Raw genomic sequence first — 19,841 nt, forward strand, 5'->3', positions numbered from 1 at the left:
TTCATACAATGTCTTTTTGAATGATTTTGGTGTGGCTAGAGATTATTTGGAGAAAGATGATATCTTGCTTTGTCAAGAAGACTCGGAAAGAGACTGAGATTAAAATCAAATGTGTTTCACTGTGTAAAGGCTAAGGAGAATCTAGTGTTGTCAGTGCTTCAACCTCAAGTCGAGCAACTGGAGCCCCTAGCAGAAAACCTTAACCTGGTAACCCTTGGCCATACCTGGACAAATATTTTGAATACATGGGCTCCAAGGGGGGGCAGAACATGGAATACAAGGGCTTGCTGTGTCTGCTCAACAAGAACTTACTCTCAACAAGCAACAAGAGCCAAAACACCTCAAACAACATGCATCCAGATACCACTCTCACATCCAGAACCAGTTCAACTTGAGCATCAAGGACAGGATGGCAATCCAGAAAAGGAAGAAGCTGCCAAGCAACTGTCTGGAGCACCTCAGTACAAGAGGCAGAGGACCATGGTTCAGCTCACTTTACAGGAGACCACAACTGGTCCATCGAGAGTCACCAAGGCTTTCTTTGAAGAGAAGGTCAGTAAATTTGATTAACACTTTCAACTTTGTTTAAAAGTCTTTCTGTTGGTCAGTTATGATAAAATGTAATGAATTTGTATATCTTATTAATTAGTTAATCACTTCCTTTGTGGACATGTTGCCACTCAACGTCATCGACTCTGATTCATAGAAGGACTTATCAACACCTGTGTTTCTGGTCAGCACATAATGTCGAGGTGGACACTTGCCAGGAGTATTGAAGACAGGTATGTTTGTTTTGGCCATTTAACCCTTGCAGGCATTGAGATTCAGGGTCACTTTGACCATATTGAAATAAGTGTTTGTGAATGCAATTTATAGTTATTGAAGTTAAGTATGCTTTGGTTAACAAATGAATATACATTGGAAAACATTATTTATTTATTCATTTATAATACTTTGTCGCTGTCTCCCGCGTTAGTGAGGTAGCGCAAGGAAACAGACGAAAGAATGGCCCAACCAACCCACATACACATGTATATACATACACACCCCCACACACCCATATGCATACTTATACATTTTTACGTATACATATATATACATACACAGACATATACATAAACATTAGTATTACTTATTATATCTTTGAATAAACATTTTAAGGTTTGACGAGAAGAGGCAACATATGAAGGGCATCCTCAACTCTGTATAGTGGGTCTCTGCTATGGCAGATGTTTGGACATGTGCCCACAGGTATGCTTAAATTTTGATTGAATTACTTTTACTTCAATTTAAAGGAACACTAATAAATAGAGTTATTTGAATAATTCATTACAGTGCAGCAGGGGTTTGTGATGTCCCCATGGTTGTTTAATTTGTTTATGGATGGGGTGGTTAGGGAGATAAATGCAAGAGTTTTGTAGAGAGGAGTGAGTACATAGTCTGTTGGGGATGAGAGGGCCTGGGAAGTAAGTCAGTTGTTGTTTGCCAATGATACAGCTCTAGTGGCTGATTCCAGTGAGAAACTGCAGAAGTTGGTAACTGAGTTTGGAGAAGTGTGCAGAAGGAGAAAGTTAAGAGTAAATGGGAATAAGGGCAAGGTTATTAGGTTCAGTAGGGTTGGAGGACAGGTTAATTGGGATGTAAGTTTGAATGGAGAAAAATTGGAGGAAGTGAAGTGTTTTAGAAATCTGAGAGTGGATTTAGCAGCAAATGGAACCATGGAAGTGGAAATGAGTCACAGGGTGGGGGAGGGAGCCAAGGTTTTAGGAGCGATGAAGAATGTTTGGAAGGAGAGAATGTCATCTTGTAGAGCAAAAATTAGTATGTTTGAAGGAATAGTAGTTCCAACAATGTTGTATGGTTACGAGGCATGGGCTATAGATAGGATTGTATGGATGAGGGTGGATATGTTGGAAATTAAATGCTTGAGGACAGTATGTGGTGTGAGGTGTATTTATTGAGTAAGTAATGAAAAGGTAAGAGAGTTGTGTGGAAATAAAGAGAGTGTGGTGGAAAGAGCAGAAGAGGGTGTGTTGAAATGGTTTGGACATGTGGAGAGAATGAGTGAGGAAAGATTGACAAAAAGGATATATGTATCAGAGGTGGAGGGAACAAGGAGAAGCGGGAGACCAAATTGGAGGTAGAAGGATGGAGTGAAAAAGATTTTGAGCAATCGGGGCCTGAACATACAGGAGGGTGGAGACATGCAAGGAATAGAGTGAATTGGAAAGATGTGCTATAACAGGGTCGATGTGCTGTCAGTGGACAGAACCAGGGCATGTGAAATGTCTGGGGTAAACCATGGAAAAGTCTGTGGGGCTTGGGTGTAGATAAGGAGCTGTGGTTTCGGTGAATTACACATGACAACTAGAGATAGAGTGTGAACAGATGTGGCCTTTTTCGTCTGTTTTCCTAGTGCTACCTCACTGAAGCAGGGTGGGTAGAGATGCTGTTTCCTGTGTGGTGGAGTAGCACCAGGAATGGATGAAGGCAAGCAGATATGGATGTTATTATTATACTTAATCACTGTTTCCTGTGTCTGCAAGGTAGCGCCAGGAAACAGATGAAGAATGACCCATCTATTCATATACACATATATATGTATATATACACAAACGCCCATTCACGCACATGTACATCCATATACAGATTAATATACACAGACATATACATAATATTTTATTTTTTTATTATACTTTGTCGCTGTCTCCTGCGTTTGCGAGGTAGCGCAAGGAAACAGACGAAAGAAATGGCCCAACCCCCCCATACACATGTATATACATACGTCCACACACACAAATATACATACCTACCCAGCTTTCCATGGTTTACCCCAGACGCTTCACATGCCTTGATTCAATCCACTGACAGCACGTCAACCCCGGTATACCACATCGCTCCAATTCACTCTATTCCTTGCCCTCCTTTCACCCTCCTACATGTTCAGGCCCCGATCACACAAAATCTTTTTCACTCCATCTTTCCACCTCCAATTTGGTCTCCCTCTTCTCCTTGTTCCCTCCACCTCCGACACATATATCCTCTTGGTCAATCTTTCCTCACTCATCCTCTCCATGTGCCCAAACCACTTCAAAACACCCTCTTCTGCTCTCTCAACCACGCTCTTTTTATTTCCACACATCTCTCTTACCCTTACGTTACTCACTCGATCAAACCACCTCACACCACACATTGTCCTCAAACATCTCATTTCCAGTACATCCATCCTCCTGCGCACAACTCTATCCATAGCCCACGCCTTGCAACCATACAACATTGTTGGAACCACTATTCCTTCAAACATACCCATTTTTGCTTTCCGAGATAATGTTCTCGACTTCCACACATTCTTCAAGGCCCCCAGAATTTTCGCCCCCTCCCCCACCCTATGATCCACTTCCGCTTCCATGGTTCCATCCGCTGCCAGATCCACTCCCAGATATCTAAAACACTTCACTTCCTCCAGTTTTTCTCCATTCAAACTCACCTCCCAATTGACTTGACCCTCAACCCTACTGTACCTAATAACCTTGCTCTTATTCACATTTACTCTTAACTTTCTTCTTCCACACACTTTACCAAACTCAGTCACCAGCTTCTGCAGTTTCTCACATGAATCAGCCACCAGCGCTGTGTCATCAGCGAACAACAACTGACTCACTTCCCAAGCTCTCTCATCCCCAACAGACTTCATACTTGCCCCTCTTTCCAAAACTCTTGCATTTACCTCCCTAACAACCCCATCCATAAACAAATTAACAACCATGGAGACATCACACACCCCTGCCGCAAACCTACATTCACTGAGAACCAATCACTTTCCTCTCTTCCTACACGTACACATGCCTTACATCCTCGATAAAAACTTTTCACTGCTTCTAACAACTTTCCTCCCACACCATATATTCTTAATACCTTCCACAGAGCATCTCTATCAACTCTATCATATGCCTTCTCCAGATCCATAAATACTACATACAAATCCATTTGCTTTTCTAAGTATTTCTCACATACATTCTTCAAAGCAAACACCTGATCCACACATCCTCTACCACTTCTGAAACCACACTGCTCTTCCCCAATCTGATGTTCTGTACATGCCTTCACCCTCTCAATCAATACCCTCCCATATAATTTGCCAGGAATACTCAACAAACTTATACCTCTGTAATTTGAGCACTCACTCTTATCCCCTTTGCCTTTGTACAATGGCACTATGCACGCATTCCGCCAATCCTCAGGCACCTCACCATGAGTCATACATACATTAAATAACCTTACCAACCAGTCAACAATACAGTCACCCCCTTTTTTAATAAATTCCACTGCAATACCATCCAAACCTGCTGCCTTGCCGGCTTTCATCTTCCGCAAAGCTTTCACTACCTCTTCTCTGTTTACCAAATCATTTTCCCTAACCCTCTCACTTTGCACACCACCTCGACCAAAACACCCTATATCTGCCACTCTATCATCAAACACATTCAACAAAACTTCAAAATACTCACTCCATCTCCCTCTCACATCACCACTACTTGTTATCACCTCCCCATTTGCGCCCTTCACTGAAGTTCCCATTTGCTCCCTTGTCTTACGTACTTTATTTACCTCCTTCCAGAACATCTTTTTATTCTCCCTAAAATTTAATGATACTCTCTCACCCCAACTCTCATTTGCCCTTTTTTTCACCTCTTGCACCTTTCTCTTGACCTCCTGTCTCTTTCTTTTATACATCTCCCACTCAATTGCATTTTTTCCCTGCAAAAATCGTCCAAATGCCTCTCTCTTCTCTTTCACTAATGCTCTTACTTCTTCATCCCACCACTCACTACCCTTTTTAATCAACCCACCTCCCACTCTTCTCATGCCACAAGCATCTTTTGCGCAATCCATCACTGATTCCCTAAATACATCCCATTCCTCCCCCACTCCCCTTGCTTCCATTGTTCTCACCTTTTTCCATTCTGTACTCAGTCTCTCCTGGTACTTCCTCACACAGGTCTCCTTCTCAAGCTCACTTACTCTCACCACCCTCTTCACCCCAACATTCACTCTTCTTTTCTGAAAACCCATACAAATCTTCACCTTAGCCTCCACAAGATAATGATCAGACATCCCTCCAGTTGCACCTCTCAGCACATTAACATCCAAAAGTCTCTCTTTCGCACGCCTGTCAATTAACACGTAATCCAATAACGCTCTCTGGCCATCTCTCCTACTTACATAAGTATACTTATGTATATCTCGCTTTTTAAACCATGTATTCCCAATCATCAGTCCTTTTTCAGCACATAAATCTACAAGCTCTTCACCATTTCCATTTACAACACTGAACACCCCATGTATACCAATTATTCCCTCAACTGCCACATTACTCACCTTTGCATTCAAATCACCCATCACTATAACCCGGTCTCGTGCATCAAAACCACTAACACACTCATTCAGCTGCTCCCAAAACACTTGCCTCTCTTGATCTTTCTTCTCATGCCCAGGTGCATATGCACCAATAATCACCCACCTCTCTCCATCAACTTTCAGTTTTACCCATATTAAACGAGAATTTACTTTCTTACACTCTATCACATACTCCCACAACTCCTGTTTCAGGAGTATTGCTACTCCTTCCCTTGCTCTTGTCCTCTCACTAACCCCTGACTTTACTCCCCAGACATTCCCAGACCACTCTTCCCCTTTACCCTTGAGCTTCGTTTCACTCAGAGCCAAAACATCCAGGTTCCTTTCCTCAAACATACTACCTATCTCTCCTTTTTTCACATCTTGGTTACATCCACACACATTTAGGCACCCCACTCTGAGCCTTCGAGGAGGATGAGCACTCCCCGCGTGACTCCTTCTTCTGTTTCCCATTTTAGAAAGTTAATACAAGGAGGGGAGGATTTCTGGCCCCCCACTCCCATCCCCTCTAGTCGCTTTCTACGACACGCGAGGAATACGTGGGAAGTATTCTTTCACCCCTATCCCCAGGGATAATATACATATATATATACATATACACATACACACACATACACATACATACGCACATATACACACACACACACATACATATATATACATATGAAAAATGTAAGAAACAATTTAGAAAACTGTGTGTGTGGATGTAACCAAGATGTGAAGACCCTTACTGGAAAAACAATCACTCTTGAAGTAGAACCTTCAGACACAATTGAAAATGTGAAGGAAAATAGTGAAATTGGAGAAAAATGTAGCTTAGACATTGAAGCTTATTAATACAGTGGTTAAATTGATGAGAACTGCTATTGACGTTTGTGTAGATAAATTATACATTTACTTTTTTCCATAGCCAGAGGTTGAACCATTATGTGACATTCATTTTTTTCATTCATTTCAAGCATATACATAAACATAGACATATACAGATGTACACATGCACATATTCATACTTGCTTGCCTTCATCCATTCCTGTGCGCCCCCCCCCCCCCCCCCCCCCCCCCCACACACACACACACACACACACACACACACACACACACACACACACACACACTTCAGCAAGGTAGCACCAGGACAACAGACAAAAAAGGCCACATTTGTTCACACTCAGTCTTTAGCAGTCATGTGTAATACACCGAAACCACAGCTCCTTATGAATATGAATATGTACATGTGTATATATGTATATGTCTGTGTATATGTATGTATATATCTGCATGTATGGGCTTATATTTGTATAAATATGTATATGAGTAGATGGGCCATTCTTCATCTGTTTCCTGGTACTACCTCTCTGATGTGGGAAACAGCGATTGTGTATAAAAAACTTTTCAGTTGAATCAATTCAAAGTATTCCATAATCCACTTCATTTTAGGTCATTCTTGGGGATGACTGTACTCTGGATTGACTAGGAAACCCTCCTCAGGCAAAAGTCAGTCTTAGAGTGTGGACGACTCACCAGATGACACACCTTCGATGTCCTTGTGAAGGAGATGTACAAGTTCCACAAGGTATGCAGGACTACTACAGACAATGGCAACAACATCAACGAATTTTTGTAAGCAGATTTCATTATGCACATTCCTTTACCTTTCTAAGTATTTACATTTTTCATCTTTTCTATAACACTGAATAAAAAGTATGTTAATTGTGTTTCATTGTGCAGTGTCTTTGGTAAAACAGACGAGGAGCTGCCTCAGGAGATCCAGGAAGAGGAAGAAGGTGTGGGGTGGACCGATGATAGGGACGATGTTCAGGTTGAGAATCTGGCATCGATATTGGAAGGTAAATAAGGATTATTGAATATTTCTGGATTTTTTAAATATTTTACAAGTTTGTTTAATGTATTTTATTTTCACTGAAACATACTAATAAAATCTTATTAACATTTATTTTCAGCCAATTCCATAGAAGTACATCCTGCCAAAGCACACAAGATGTGCCACCCACACCATGAAGCTAGTGGCCACCTCTGATGCAGATAAGACCTTGAAGGAACCTTGTGGCCTCCTCTGATGCTGACAAGGCATTGAAGGACCATCAACTTATGGGAAGATGTACCAGACCACTTTTGGTAAAGCTGTAGAGTTGTGGAACAAGCAGGCAAGAAGTTCACAAGCCTCAGACACCATCAAGGCCAAGATAGGGATACTGCTGAAAGTCCCCACCATTATGAGATTGAGCTCTTTCTATGATGAGATTTCTTGTCTGGTCAACATCTTCCAAGACAGGGAGAAGCTTCATGGACTACACTGGGCATGCAACATTCTTGGGTACCTTCATTCTTGTCAAGTGAGTAATTTTTTACTGTTCTTTTTTATTTCATTTTACTTTTTGAAAAGGTATTAATGTTTAAATTTAAAAGTAAAAAATATGATATAAAAAATGAAAAATGAATATTCACTTTTTCTTTCAGCTGATATTTGCTTCTTCAAAGAGTATCTTGAGGTGGTGCAACCAGTCTGTAAGGCATTGGGCATCATGCAAGGGGAGGACAAAGTCTTCATGGGGGCACTTCTGCCCACCTTGGCCATCTCTCTCAAAATGTTGGAGCTGAAGGAAAGCACTGATGTCAAGATGTGTCAGCCACTGGTAGTTGTTGTCTGGAATGGCATCAAAGCAGGTTGATCCCCTTTTTGAGGACAAGGACTTCCTCTTAGCAGCTGCACTACACCCTTAATTCAAATTGGGCTGGATGCGACTGATGGAGGACAATGTTATATATGACGTAGAGGAGATCACAGCCAAGATGAAGAAGCAGATGGTGATTATGGTGAAGATTCTGACAGACTTGGGCATGGAACCTAGCAGCAGTGAGGGTGAGAATGACCAGGATGAGGACTTCTTTAGGGCTCTTTATGAGGTTGGGGCAAAAAGCAAAGAAACTGGGACCAAGTTTGTGGTAACATTTCTCAACGAGAGGCTTTTGCAACCCTCTGTCATCAACAAATTCTCATTCCTGAGCCCGGCGTTAAGGACTTGTTCATAAAGTTTAATACACCTATCCCTTCCACTGTTGTCGTAGAGTGTCTCTTCTTGGGAAAGATATCCTCAAGCTGAAGAGATCAGTGCTTAGTGACAGTCACTTTGAAATGCTGGTTTTCTTGAAGGGAAAAATGAAGTACTATTGTAGTTACTTGTATTAAATACTATCAATTACTACTTGTATTACTTGTACCGGTGTTTTCAATTGTTTGTGTATGTGTTTCATTTCAAATAGATATTTTTCATTTATGATAAATGAAAGGACCGAGGACCGAGTCAGTTCTAGTTTCATTCTTCAGGAAGGACCATGACTGGGGTCTACAAGCCATTTTGAGTCAAGGACCAGGACTGTCGGTCCTTTTTGAGGACCGGATGCCCACCTTTGGAAATAACAGAGCACTGCTGCCTGGAATTCAAACTTTGGGAAATCATGCACCATTTTGATGGAAATCTTAGATGTGTAGCCATTCAGATTTTTTCCTTTTTTTTAGCTAAGATGGCATGGGCAGCTGAGGCCTTAGTCAAGGCCATCTCATCAATGCTATATGTCATACATATTCGTCATTTCCTTCATTAGCAAGGTAGTGTTAAGAACAGAGGACTGAGTCACAGAGGGAATAACCTCAGTTGGCCCCCTTCTCTTGGAAAATCAAAAGAAACAGGAGGGTAGGGTTTCCAGCTCCCTGCTCCCTCCCCTTTTAGTCACCTATGACATTTAGGGAATACATGGGACTGTTAATGTGCTGAGAAGGGCATCTGGAGGGATGTCTGATCACTATTTTGTGCAGGCGAAAGTGAAGATTTGTAGAGGTTTTCAAAAAAGAAGAGGGAATGATGGGGAGAAGAGAATGGTGAGAGTAAGTGAGCTTGGAAAGGAGACTTGTGTGAGGAAGTACCAGGAGAGACTGAGAGTAGAATGGCAGAAGGTGAGAGCAAATGACATGAGGGGAGTGGGTGAGGAATGGGATGTATTTAGGGAAGCAGTGATGGCTTGTGCAAAAGATACATGTGGCATAATATTGATGGGAGGTGGGCAGATTGAAAAGGGTAGTGAGTGGTGGGATGAAGAAGTAAAGTGGTTAGTGAAAGAGAAAAGAGAGGCATTTGGACAATACTTGCAAGGAAGGAGTGCAAATGACTGGGAGATTACTTGCAAGGAAGGAGTGCAAATGACTGAGAGATGTATAAAAGAAACTGGCAAGAGGTCAAGAGAAAGGTGTAAGGGTTGAAAAAGAGGGCAAATGAGAGTTGGGGTGAGAGAGTATCATTAAACTTTAGGGAGAATAAAAATATGTCTGAGGGGCTATTATGCAGACTGTTGGGGGTGAGAGTTCTTGGGAAATGAGTCAGTTGTTGTTCACCAGTGATGCAGCTCTAGTAGCTGATTCAAGTGAAAAACTGAAGAAGTTGGTGATGAGTTTGGAAATGTGTGCAAAAGGAGAAAGTTGGGAGTAAACGTGAATAAGAGCAAGGTTGAGGGTTGAGGGACAAGTTAATTGGGATGTAAGTGTGAATGGAGAAAAATTGGAGTAAGTGAAGTGTTTTAGATATCTTGGAATGGACTTAGCAGTGAGTGGAACCATGGAAGTGGAAATGAGTCACTGGATGGGGAAGGGGGGAAAGGGTCTGTGAGTGATGAAGAATGGGTGGAAGGAGAAAACATTATCTCGGAGAGCAAAAATGAGTATGTTTGAAGGAATAGTAGTTCCAACAATGTTATATGGTTGCGAGGTATGGGCTATAGATAGGGCTGTACAGAGGAGTGTGGATGTGTTGGAAATGAAATGTTGAGGACAATATGTGGTATGAGGTGGTTTGATCAAGTAAGTAATGAAAGGGTAAGATGGATGTGTGGAAATAAAAAGAGCGTGGTTGAGAGAGCAAAAGAGGGTGTGTTGAAGTGGTTTGGACATATGGAGAGAATGAATGAGGAAAGATTGATAAAGAGGATATATGTCTCAAAGGTGGAGGGAATAAGAAGCAGGAGACCAAATTGGAGGTAGTAATCGGGGCCTGAACGTACAGGAGGATGAGAGGCATGCAAGGAATAGAGTTAATTGGAACGATATGGTATACTGGGGTCGATGAACTGTCAGTGGACTAAACCAGGGCATGTGAAACATCTGGGGTAAACCATGGAAAGGTCCGTGGGGCCTGGATTTGGATAGGGAGCTGTGGTTTCAGTGCATTGTACATGACAGCTAAGAGACTGAGTGTGAACGAATGTGGCCTTACACTACCTCATTGAAGCAGGGAGTAGCGATGCTGTTTCCTGTCTGGCAGAGTAGCACTAGGAATGGATGAAGGCAAGCAAGTATGAATATGTACATATGTATATATCTTTATATGTGTAGGTATATGTTGATATGTATATGTGCATGTATGGGCATTTATGTATATATATGTATATATGAGTGGGTGGGCCATTCTTCATCTGTTTGGGCATTTATGTGTATATATGTGTATATGAGTGGGTGGGCCATTCTTCATCTGTTTCCTTGTGCTACCTTGCTGACAAGGGAGACCGCGATCAAGTACAGTAAATATAAGTAATATAATTATACTTGATTGCCATTTCCCACATCAGTGAGGTAGCACCAGGTACCCATTTTATTAACCAACCCCAAGGGGGAATGAATAGCTGGGTTGATTGTGGACTGCTGCAACTAGGATTCGAACCTATGTGCTCAATCCTGGATGGCCCATGAATGTGTCATGGTCAGGAATGCTAACCCCTACTGTGGATGTTGAGGCTGAAAATGTTCTGTCTGTATATGGAGATAATTTTTTTTACTGTGTTATGTGTTTGTTCCTTAAATAGCACGTGGATGATTCCACATTTCAGTAATGAATATATGTTAATTGTTTATCAAGTGAGAGCTAGTTAACACTTTCTGATTATATGGTTGAAGACAAGAAGAGGTTGGCCATAGCCAATCAAGTTAATGATATTTCATTAAAGGAAGCAATTGAGCTATTAAGTTTGTGAGGTTAAAAGTATAGATAAGAAACAAGTCTCAGCTGATGACTGTGCATCATGTGAAATGAATAATTAAATACTGATTTGGTTATTTAGAAGATTTGTTTCACTTCAGCACACTGGAAAGAACCTGAGGGTATGTGTAAGTGAGCTGAGAAGCAGCATGGTCTTGATGCACCTCAAGGTAATAGCAATGTTTATAAGCAAAGGATATGTGTAGTTACAAAAAGAGGCTACATTTTCTTGATCCTTTTCAAGGAAATAGTACTATTTATAAACCAAGGATATGTGTAAGTGGTCTAAGAGAGCATATGCTCTAACCTCTTCAAGGAAATAACAATCTTTGAAAATCAGTATGGAGTTAAGATTTGTGGTAGGCCACTGTGTGGGGGCTATCAGTGAGAGAAAGGTTAACAACTCTCCATCAGGATTTTCTTTTGCAGAGATATCCAGAGCAATATGTAAACCATGGCTTGTAGCTGTAAACAGCAACTTATTGTCCTGAAATAGGATTTTTTTAATGATATGCAGAATTACCTTACACCCTTTTTCAAAGGATCAATGGTCTTGTTTTTAATTTCATGAAAACCAAGCTACATTACTGGGCTACATTATCATATCTTTTCATCACATGCTTCGTATGTTTACTTTTTTTTCCCTGACAGAAGGAGCTCTCTTAGCATGTAAGAGATTCACACTTGGTAGAGGTTAACACACCATTTTACCCCTCAAAATAAGGTGTATCCATAAGGATTTACTCCATTTTGACCATTGAAAAATATGATGACAGCAGAAGGTCATTTACAGGACTAAATAAATGGCATCCTGTACTTGAGTATAACTCATGGCATAGAGGTGAGGTGGTGCCACATTATCCACATTCTTTTCCATTGTTCACTCTGCTATTTGTACATCCAGATCTTGTCTTTCATTTCTGGGATTCAAAGAGTTGAGTGGGCAGGCTTTACGTGTCATGAGTTGTAAGTGATTTGTTGTATTTCTTGGAGAAAACATGAGCCACAACTGTAAAAATATGGCAGTGACTTACATTTGTTGTGTTAGCCCAACCAGTACTTTTATTGTGTTTTTTTGCAGTGTTTGTATTTTCTCTTTTTTACTTTGGTTTGACTCTAGATCTTGTAGATTTGGATAAGCAAAAATAAGGATGGAAGTTCAAAATGACTGCATTCAGAATGTCTGCAGTATTCTGTAAATAAATACATGGACTGTAAGTTTAGATTTGAAGGATAGTTACTGTCATTCTGAAGAATGACCATCAGAATGGGATATATTTTGAATGGGAGCAAAGTTGACAAAATGATAACAAATCTGGAAACAATTATTAGGACAGAAAGATGAATTTAAAAGCGATATGAATTGATTAAAAAACTTTCACATACAAATGTGTACTGCCAGAATAAAGAAGGAAAAATATTCTATTTATATATTTTATGAAAAATTTTATTTTTTGAATACTTTCCACTAGACAGACCAAGGGAGCAGATGCTCCACCATGCATCCCCCGGACTAACACTTGTGACCATCATTTTGACAGTGAACCATACCAGGAAGAGACTAGATGAGCCTAACAACAACATTAACAAATGCCATTTTATTCCAGGATGGGTATTTTTTCTTAAGTTAGGGGTTCCAGCCATGGACAGAAGTCAACAATGAGGCTTAACCCTAGCTGAAATATGGGAAAGGTTAAAGTGAAAAAGAAATAGAAAAGGAAAAACTTCTTAATTGGTTTTGGAGGATGTGGAAAATCTGCCATTTAAAAAGAAGCACCTTGTGATTGTTAGGAAAGACATGAGTGGATAAAGAGCTCCAAATCCTCAAAGTGTAAGGAAGGAATTGATATCACAACAGCTCTCTTCTGAGTTTCCAGTGTCCTCACTATAATCTTGTGATCCAGTAGGTTGCCGAGTATTTTGTGGTCTGGCTACTGATGAGGATGCCCAAGCAACCAGCTTTCATGGCCACAAATAAGAATAATACATTTATAGAAAAAGGAAAGTGAACTAACACAGGAGTGTTGGGAAATAGGGTCAGCTTGCAAAGTCAGACTGAGAGAGTTGATAGGTCAGACTCTGTAGTAAGTATGTAGAGCTAAAGCCTCCCAGATGTAAGAGCAGTACTTCAAACAGTAATGGATCAATTTTTTATGATTGAAGCAATTGTTCACAGAAGAAAAAATTTACAGGACTCCCAATTTCTTAGAGGTAGACTGAGCTCCGTGTTCATTCTCATGTTGCTGATTCCTTTTTGCATACCTCAGCTCAGTTTTCCTCCTCTCACTCTTCTTGTTCTCTTTCTCATACTGATCACATTTTCTGTCTGCATTTGGACCTGTGCAGCATTTCAGAGAGGGTAAGCATTAGCCTTGTTAAATTCAATGGTACTAGAATGCAGTCTCAGTATATCTCTATTCAAAAATCATGTTTCCCTGTGTTCAATTTCGTTTTATCTTTCTATGTATGTACCTATATCTTTGATGCCCATTTCCTCTGAGAACTCCCATCAAGGGTGTAGCCATGGCAAAAGAGTCTTTATGTATCCATGTTCTTTAAGCCTCATTCACACACTATTCCATGCATTCTTCCACCATTTCTCTCCTTTCAGTATTCTTCCATGCTATTTCTCTATGTCACAGGTGGTCTTTCTCTGACACCAACCCCTTTAATTTTTTTTTTTATCATACACTCCTAGTAAACTTCCTGTCTTGCATTCTTTCCACATACCCAAATTACATCAAAGTACTACTTTTCCCCCACTCTACTTCTCAGTTCATTCCCTGTGCATTTCGTGCCATACCAAATTTTTCATTGGTCCCTTCATTTCCTTCTTCATTCCATCTTGTCACATCACATGTACATCTAAGCATAGCTCATTTGCACAGCTTGGATTCTTGGCATCTGTGACTCATTCCATGTACATGTTTCAGCTGTAAAGGTCAGGGTTGGGAGGACTGTGTTGTCCCTTAACCCTTTCCTAGCAGCCATACTGACACCTTTGCTCTTCATTATTCTGTTAAGGAACCGAATGACTCTTCTACTCTGTACTTCTCTCTCCCTAATATCTCCTTTTATATCTTCAACCTTACTTGAGGTAGCTTCCAGATACTTAAGTTCTGTCACTTCTTCCAGTCTTTCTCTCCCCAATACACTTTCTTCTCTTACTCTACACTTTCACTGTTTTCTTTCAACACCAATACTCAACTTTTACTTACATTTACCTGTCACCTGTGCTTATGCACATCATAAAACACACTTACAACCTTCTGCAGCTTCTCTTCACTCTCAGCAAACAACACAGTAACATCCACAAACAGGCTTATTACAAGCCACCATACCCCACCACCATGCGTCAACTCTGCACCCTCTTTCCCTAGTTTTGCTTTCATCTCTTATCACTCCATCCATACGTATATTAAAAAGCTATGATGACCTCACACAGCCATGCCTCATGCCATAATATTTACTCAACCTTTCACTCTACATCCACTTTTATGCTTGAATTTACTCCCCTATAGAAGGTTTTCACACCTTCCTTTAGTTGTCTTTATTTTCCCCAAACATTTCAGTTATTGCCATCTCATTTTTTTTCCTTACTGGTTCATATATTGCAGAAACAAGGAAACTAGGCTGTATGAAAACAATTAGATTTCCTTGGTAAGTGTACACAAGGGGAAAGTATGTGTAGGGAAACAGAAAAAGGAAGATCTTAGGGAATACTGTCGATGTGTGAGAAATTTGATAAGTAATCTTTGGACAAGTATAAAGTACAAGAATATGCAGCAGACTGCAGCTGTCAATGTGAATGTGGTAAAAGACATTGTGTAAATGAAATAATCCCAGTTGGAAGACAGGGCATTTCCTTCACTCTTCCCTCTTTAGTGCTGTTATGGGCAACCAAACTTACCCACAGCACTTTCTACCTTTGAACTGTACAATTAGAATCACTCAGTCTGAATAATGCATTTTTTACAGAACCTATTGGGTGGGGCTCTTCTTGGATGCTGGCCTTTAGGATTTCCAGTTTGCTGTGCTTTAACTGCCATTGGTGCATCTAATTGCTTTTTGCTGTCTCGACTTGTGGGAAAAGCAATAATTCAGCGAAAGTTTGCAACTAGGATCAAATGGCTTCAGGAAAAGGTGACTTCATTGTTGAAAGATGAAAATTTTTGATATTTTATCTTAAGATTTCACTCATCCTGAGGAAGGATTCAACTCCCCAGGACATCTGATTAATAAACCAAGCAGAATTGCAGATTAACACCATCACTTATACCATTCTTTTCTTATTCTCACCCATTGTAAGCTCAGATCCCATAGGCAATACTTGATTGCCCTTCATTGTCTCTGAACTAACTGATTTGTTTCTCTGCCAACCTTTTTCATACTTCTCTATGTTTCACTTAACATAATGCTAGTTCTTGCCATGTACTTATACTGAGATGTTTCTCATTGCTGGTGACCTGGCTGTATCAGTACTTTCTTTAATCTTTCAACAGCCTGCAATTTTTTGATATCCTTATCTGTTCCTGGGACTACCCAGCCAAGCAGCTGATTCTCATGCTTATGTAACAAAGTTCTTTGATACTCTTTTCCTTGGAAGTTTTATCATATTTCTGTATTATTAGGCATTAACAACATTCTTTTGGCAAAAATTTCTCCCTCAAATTCTCGCAACCCTTGTTTTTTGTGTACATGTTTACCATTTCCTGCATTTGCAAGGTAGCACCAAGAACAGATAAAGAAATAGCCTCATTCCCTCACATCCATTCTCTAGCTGTCATATATGATTCTCCAAAACCAGAGCTCCCTATCCTGAATCAAGCCCCACAGACCTCTCTTGGATTCCCTCAACTACTTCATATCCCCTGGATGAGCCCATTGACAGCACTTCATCTCCCGTAAATGACGTTACTCCACTCAATGCCTTGCACACCTCACCCACTCCTGCATGTTCAGGCCCTGAGCCTTCAAAGCACCTTTCACTTCATCCTTCCACCTCCTCAGTTTTCCCTTGTCCTTGTTCCTTCCACCTCCTCAGTTTTCCCTTGTCCTTGTTCCTTCCACTTTTGTTTATATACTCTTGTAGTCATCCTTTCCTCACTATTCTTTTTCATGCATCCAAACCATTTCAGCTCTTCAGCTCTTTCATACATACTCTTACTACCATACTTCTTTCCTATCCAGTCATTTCATATTTAATCAAACCTTCTCCTTGCACCACATATATTTCCTCAAACATTTCATTTCCAACACATTCACCCTATCCTTTACATTTTGTTTTCCAAGGCCTGTCTTGCATCGATACAGCATCAGAAATACCCATCATTGCCCGTATAAGACAGTGACTTCACAGATTCCTCATTACACCCAAGACCTATGCCCCTCACCCACCCTATGGCTTACTTCAATTCCCATGGTTCCATACACTGCCATATCCACTCCCAGGTATCTAAAACACTCCGCTTTCTCAAAGTTCTCTCCATTCAAACTCGCCCCAAATCACTTGTTGCTTTTCATTGCTTAATGCTTTTATTCAAATTTACTCTCAACTTTCTCCTTTCACACTGTCACCCAGACTGCAATTTCTCACTTAAGTCTCCCACCAGTGCTGCATGATCATCAAACAACAACTGACTCCTCTCTAGGCTGTCTCACCCCCAGCAGACTGCCTTCCTGCTCCTCTCTCCAGCACTCTTACATTCACCACCCTCCCCATCCCATCTATAAACATATTGAACAACCATGGTGGTATCACATACCTCTGCTTCACATGGAACCACTCATCCTCCTCTCAGTCTTTTCATTCACATGCCTTGCTCTGTTGATAGAAATTCATCCCTGCTTCTAAGGGTTTTCTTCCCACACCATATATTCATATTCTAGTAAGACCTTCCATAGAGCATCTCTATCATAACTTTCATGTGATTTCTCCAAATCAATAGATACTAAATACAAATCATTCCTTTTCTTTAAGTGTTTTTGAACACACCTTCCAAGCAAAATCCTGACCCACACATCCTCTACCACTCCTGAAACCACATTGCTCTTCCCAATTCTGAAGCTCTGTGCATGCCACCACTCTCTCAGTCACCACTTTTCCTTGCAGTTTAACAGGTACACTCAAAAAACGTATATCTTTGTTGTTTGAATATTCACCTTTGTTCCTCTTGCCTATATACAGTGGCACTATAAAGGCATTCTTCCAGTCCTTAGGCACCTTAACTAACCAATCAACAATACTGTTGCCTCCTTTTTTAAGAAATTCATTGCAGTGCTATCCACTAGAGCTGCCATACCATTCTTCATCTTATGCAAGGCTTTCTCCACCTCATCTTTTCACCATACCACTTTGTACACTTTCCCAACCCAAACACCATACATCTGTCACCCAATCATCAAAAACGTTCAACATTCCTTCGAATTACTCACTTCATATCTTCTTCACCTCATCTCTACAAGTTTCTACTTCCCCATATGTACCCTTCAGTGATGTTCTGAATAGTGCTCGTTTTTCTGCTCTTTTAACGTCCTTCCAAAACATTTTCTTATTTTCCCAGAAATTTGTAGATACCCAACCTAACTCTCATTTGTCCTCTTTTTCAGCCACTGCACCTTCCCCATTACCTCCTACCACTTTTTCATACATCTCCCACTCTCTCACACTCCATTCCTGTAAGTCACTCCCATACACTTTTCTTTTTTCTTTCATTTGCAACTTAATCATCATCCCACCACTCACTACCCTTTCTCACCTGCCCATCTCTCACCTTACTTATATCTCATGCTTCTCTTGCACATCCCAGTAGTTCTTTCCTGAACACCTCCCCTTCCCCACCCACTACCATTAGCTTCATTTACTTTTACCTATTGCCATTCTACACTCAGTCTCTCCTGGAATCTCTTCTTGCAAGCCTCTTTACCAAGCTCCTTCACTTTCACCACTCTCTTCTCATCCACATAAAATGCTTTCATGGGAAGGAACACTTTATCATTTCTGTAATATCTTCATTGAAACATACCTAGCGCTAAGCAAAATTTTGGGTTTAGGTATATCATAATCTGGCTTGGGCTTTAAGATAAAGCATGTTGGCCTTTAAGGCCATAGGGGGGCCAGGCCACCAAAGGCTGCTTTTCAAAAAACCATATGCAGGTTGGTGATAGTGTAAAGTTTGTTTTAGTGCCTAACATAATGTTTAGAATGTGCATGAAGAAAACCTTGGGAGGACTTGGATAGAACTTGAGGATGACTTGTAGGAGAAATGGGGAAGACCTGAGGAGTAAGTGAGGAAGACGTAGGGAGGACCAAGGGAAGACAACAAAGGCCTGGGGAGGATCTGGGGAAGGCAACGAAGAATAAGGGAGAATTTAGGAAAGACCGAGAGAAGATTTGAGGAAGACCTGGAGAGGACCTTAGGAAGATCTGGTGAAGAACTGTTTGTGTGTTTATTACTCTTTTACAGCTGAACTGTAGCACTCAGAGGTCCCAAGTCTTGCATATAGTTACATGGGTTAGGTGAAAGTGAGGATTGAACCTCAATGGCCTGCCTTTCGCAAGCTGAAATTTGACTTTTTGCCTCTCGTACTAGACATTTATAGGCTATTCCAAGTTGATTACCTTTGTTTATTTTTGTAACATGATGTTTATCTCTGTTACAGTTGCTGGAGAATGAGCATCAGCTGTTTCTTTTTTTAGTCAGCTTGAGAGTGTTCCCCATGACTCCAAACTGGTTTCTGAATATAACAGCTCCTTATGTTAATATACCGCTGCCGATGTTTTTTTTCTCTGTCTTTTTTGGTAAGTAATTTGAAATTTTTGAAGGAGACTTTGCACATGCTCTCTTCTTTCTAGGTTATGATTAGTATAAAATGTATTGACATAAATTTTCATCCCTGCCTGGCTTCTTTTCCATTTTTTGGAAATTGAAATACAAGAAGGGGATGGTTATCAACCCCCTGCTCTTACCCCCTTTAGTTCCTTTCTATGACACCCAGGGAATAGAAAGGTACAGTTCTCTCTCCCTTACTCCAGAGGGGTACACATGACAGCTACAGAATGGATATGAGTGGATGTAGCCTTTCTTCATTTGTTCCTGGTCTACCTTACTATAATGCAGGAAACACTGATTAGGTATAAAAAATATCACCTAATGATATGTTCAGATGTATGTATATCATGAGGTGAGGTTGTCTTTCTGAGAGATGTTAGCTGGAAAGGCTGGAAAGAACAGTTGTGTGTATCATGTATACTAGTTTCCTTATTTCACTTGCTTTTTTAGTTTGAGTTTCATAAACTGTGGCTACAAAAATTGCCCCCATAATTTAAAAGAATTATGGTAATCTTCTCAAATTCATGTGGCCAGCCAGGTGGGCACATTC

General features: G+C 40.6%; 1 protein-coding gene across 3 annotated transcripts in view; it reads left to right on the forward strand.

Moving 5' to 3' along the window:
* The window catches only part of LOC139756057 (transmembrane protein 41A-like), a 41,525-nt gene that overhangs the window by 13,692 nt on the left and 7,992 nt on the right, over positions 1-19,841 (forward strand). For all 3 annotated transcript variants that reach the window (XM_071675046.1, XM_071675049.1, XM_071675048.1), the window contains exons 4-5: positions 15,438-15,602; positions 19,122-19,260. In XM_071675046.1, coding sequence (XP_071531147.1) covers positions 15,438-15,602; positions 19,122-19,260 — 304 coding nt within the window. The remainder of the gene's footprint in view (positions 1-15,437; positions 15,603-19,121; positions 19,261-19,841) is intronic.

The sequence above is a fragment of the Panulirus ornatus genome, chromosome 20, assembly GCF_036320965.1.
Source record: "Panulirus ornatus isolate Po-2019 chromosome 20, ASM3632096v1, whole genome shotgun sequence".
In the NCBI taxonomy this organism is placed as follows: domain Eukaryota; kingdom Metazoa; phylum Arthropoda; class Malacostraca; order Decapoda; family Palinuridae; genus Panulirus; species Panulirus ornatus.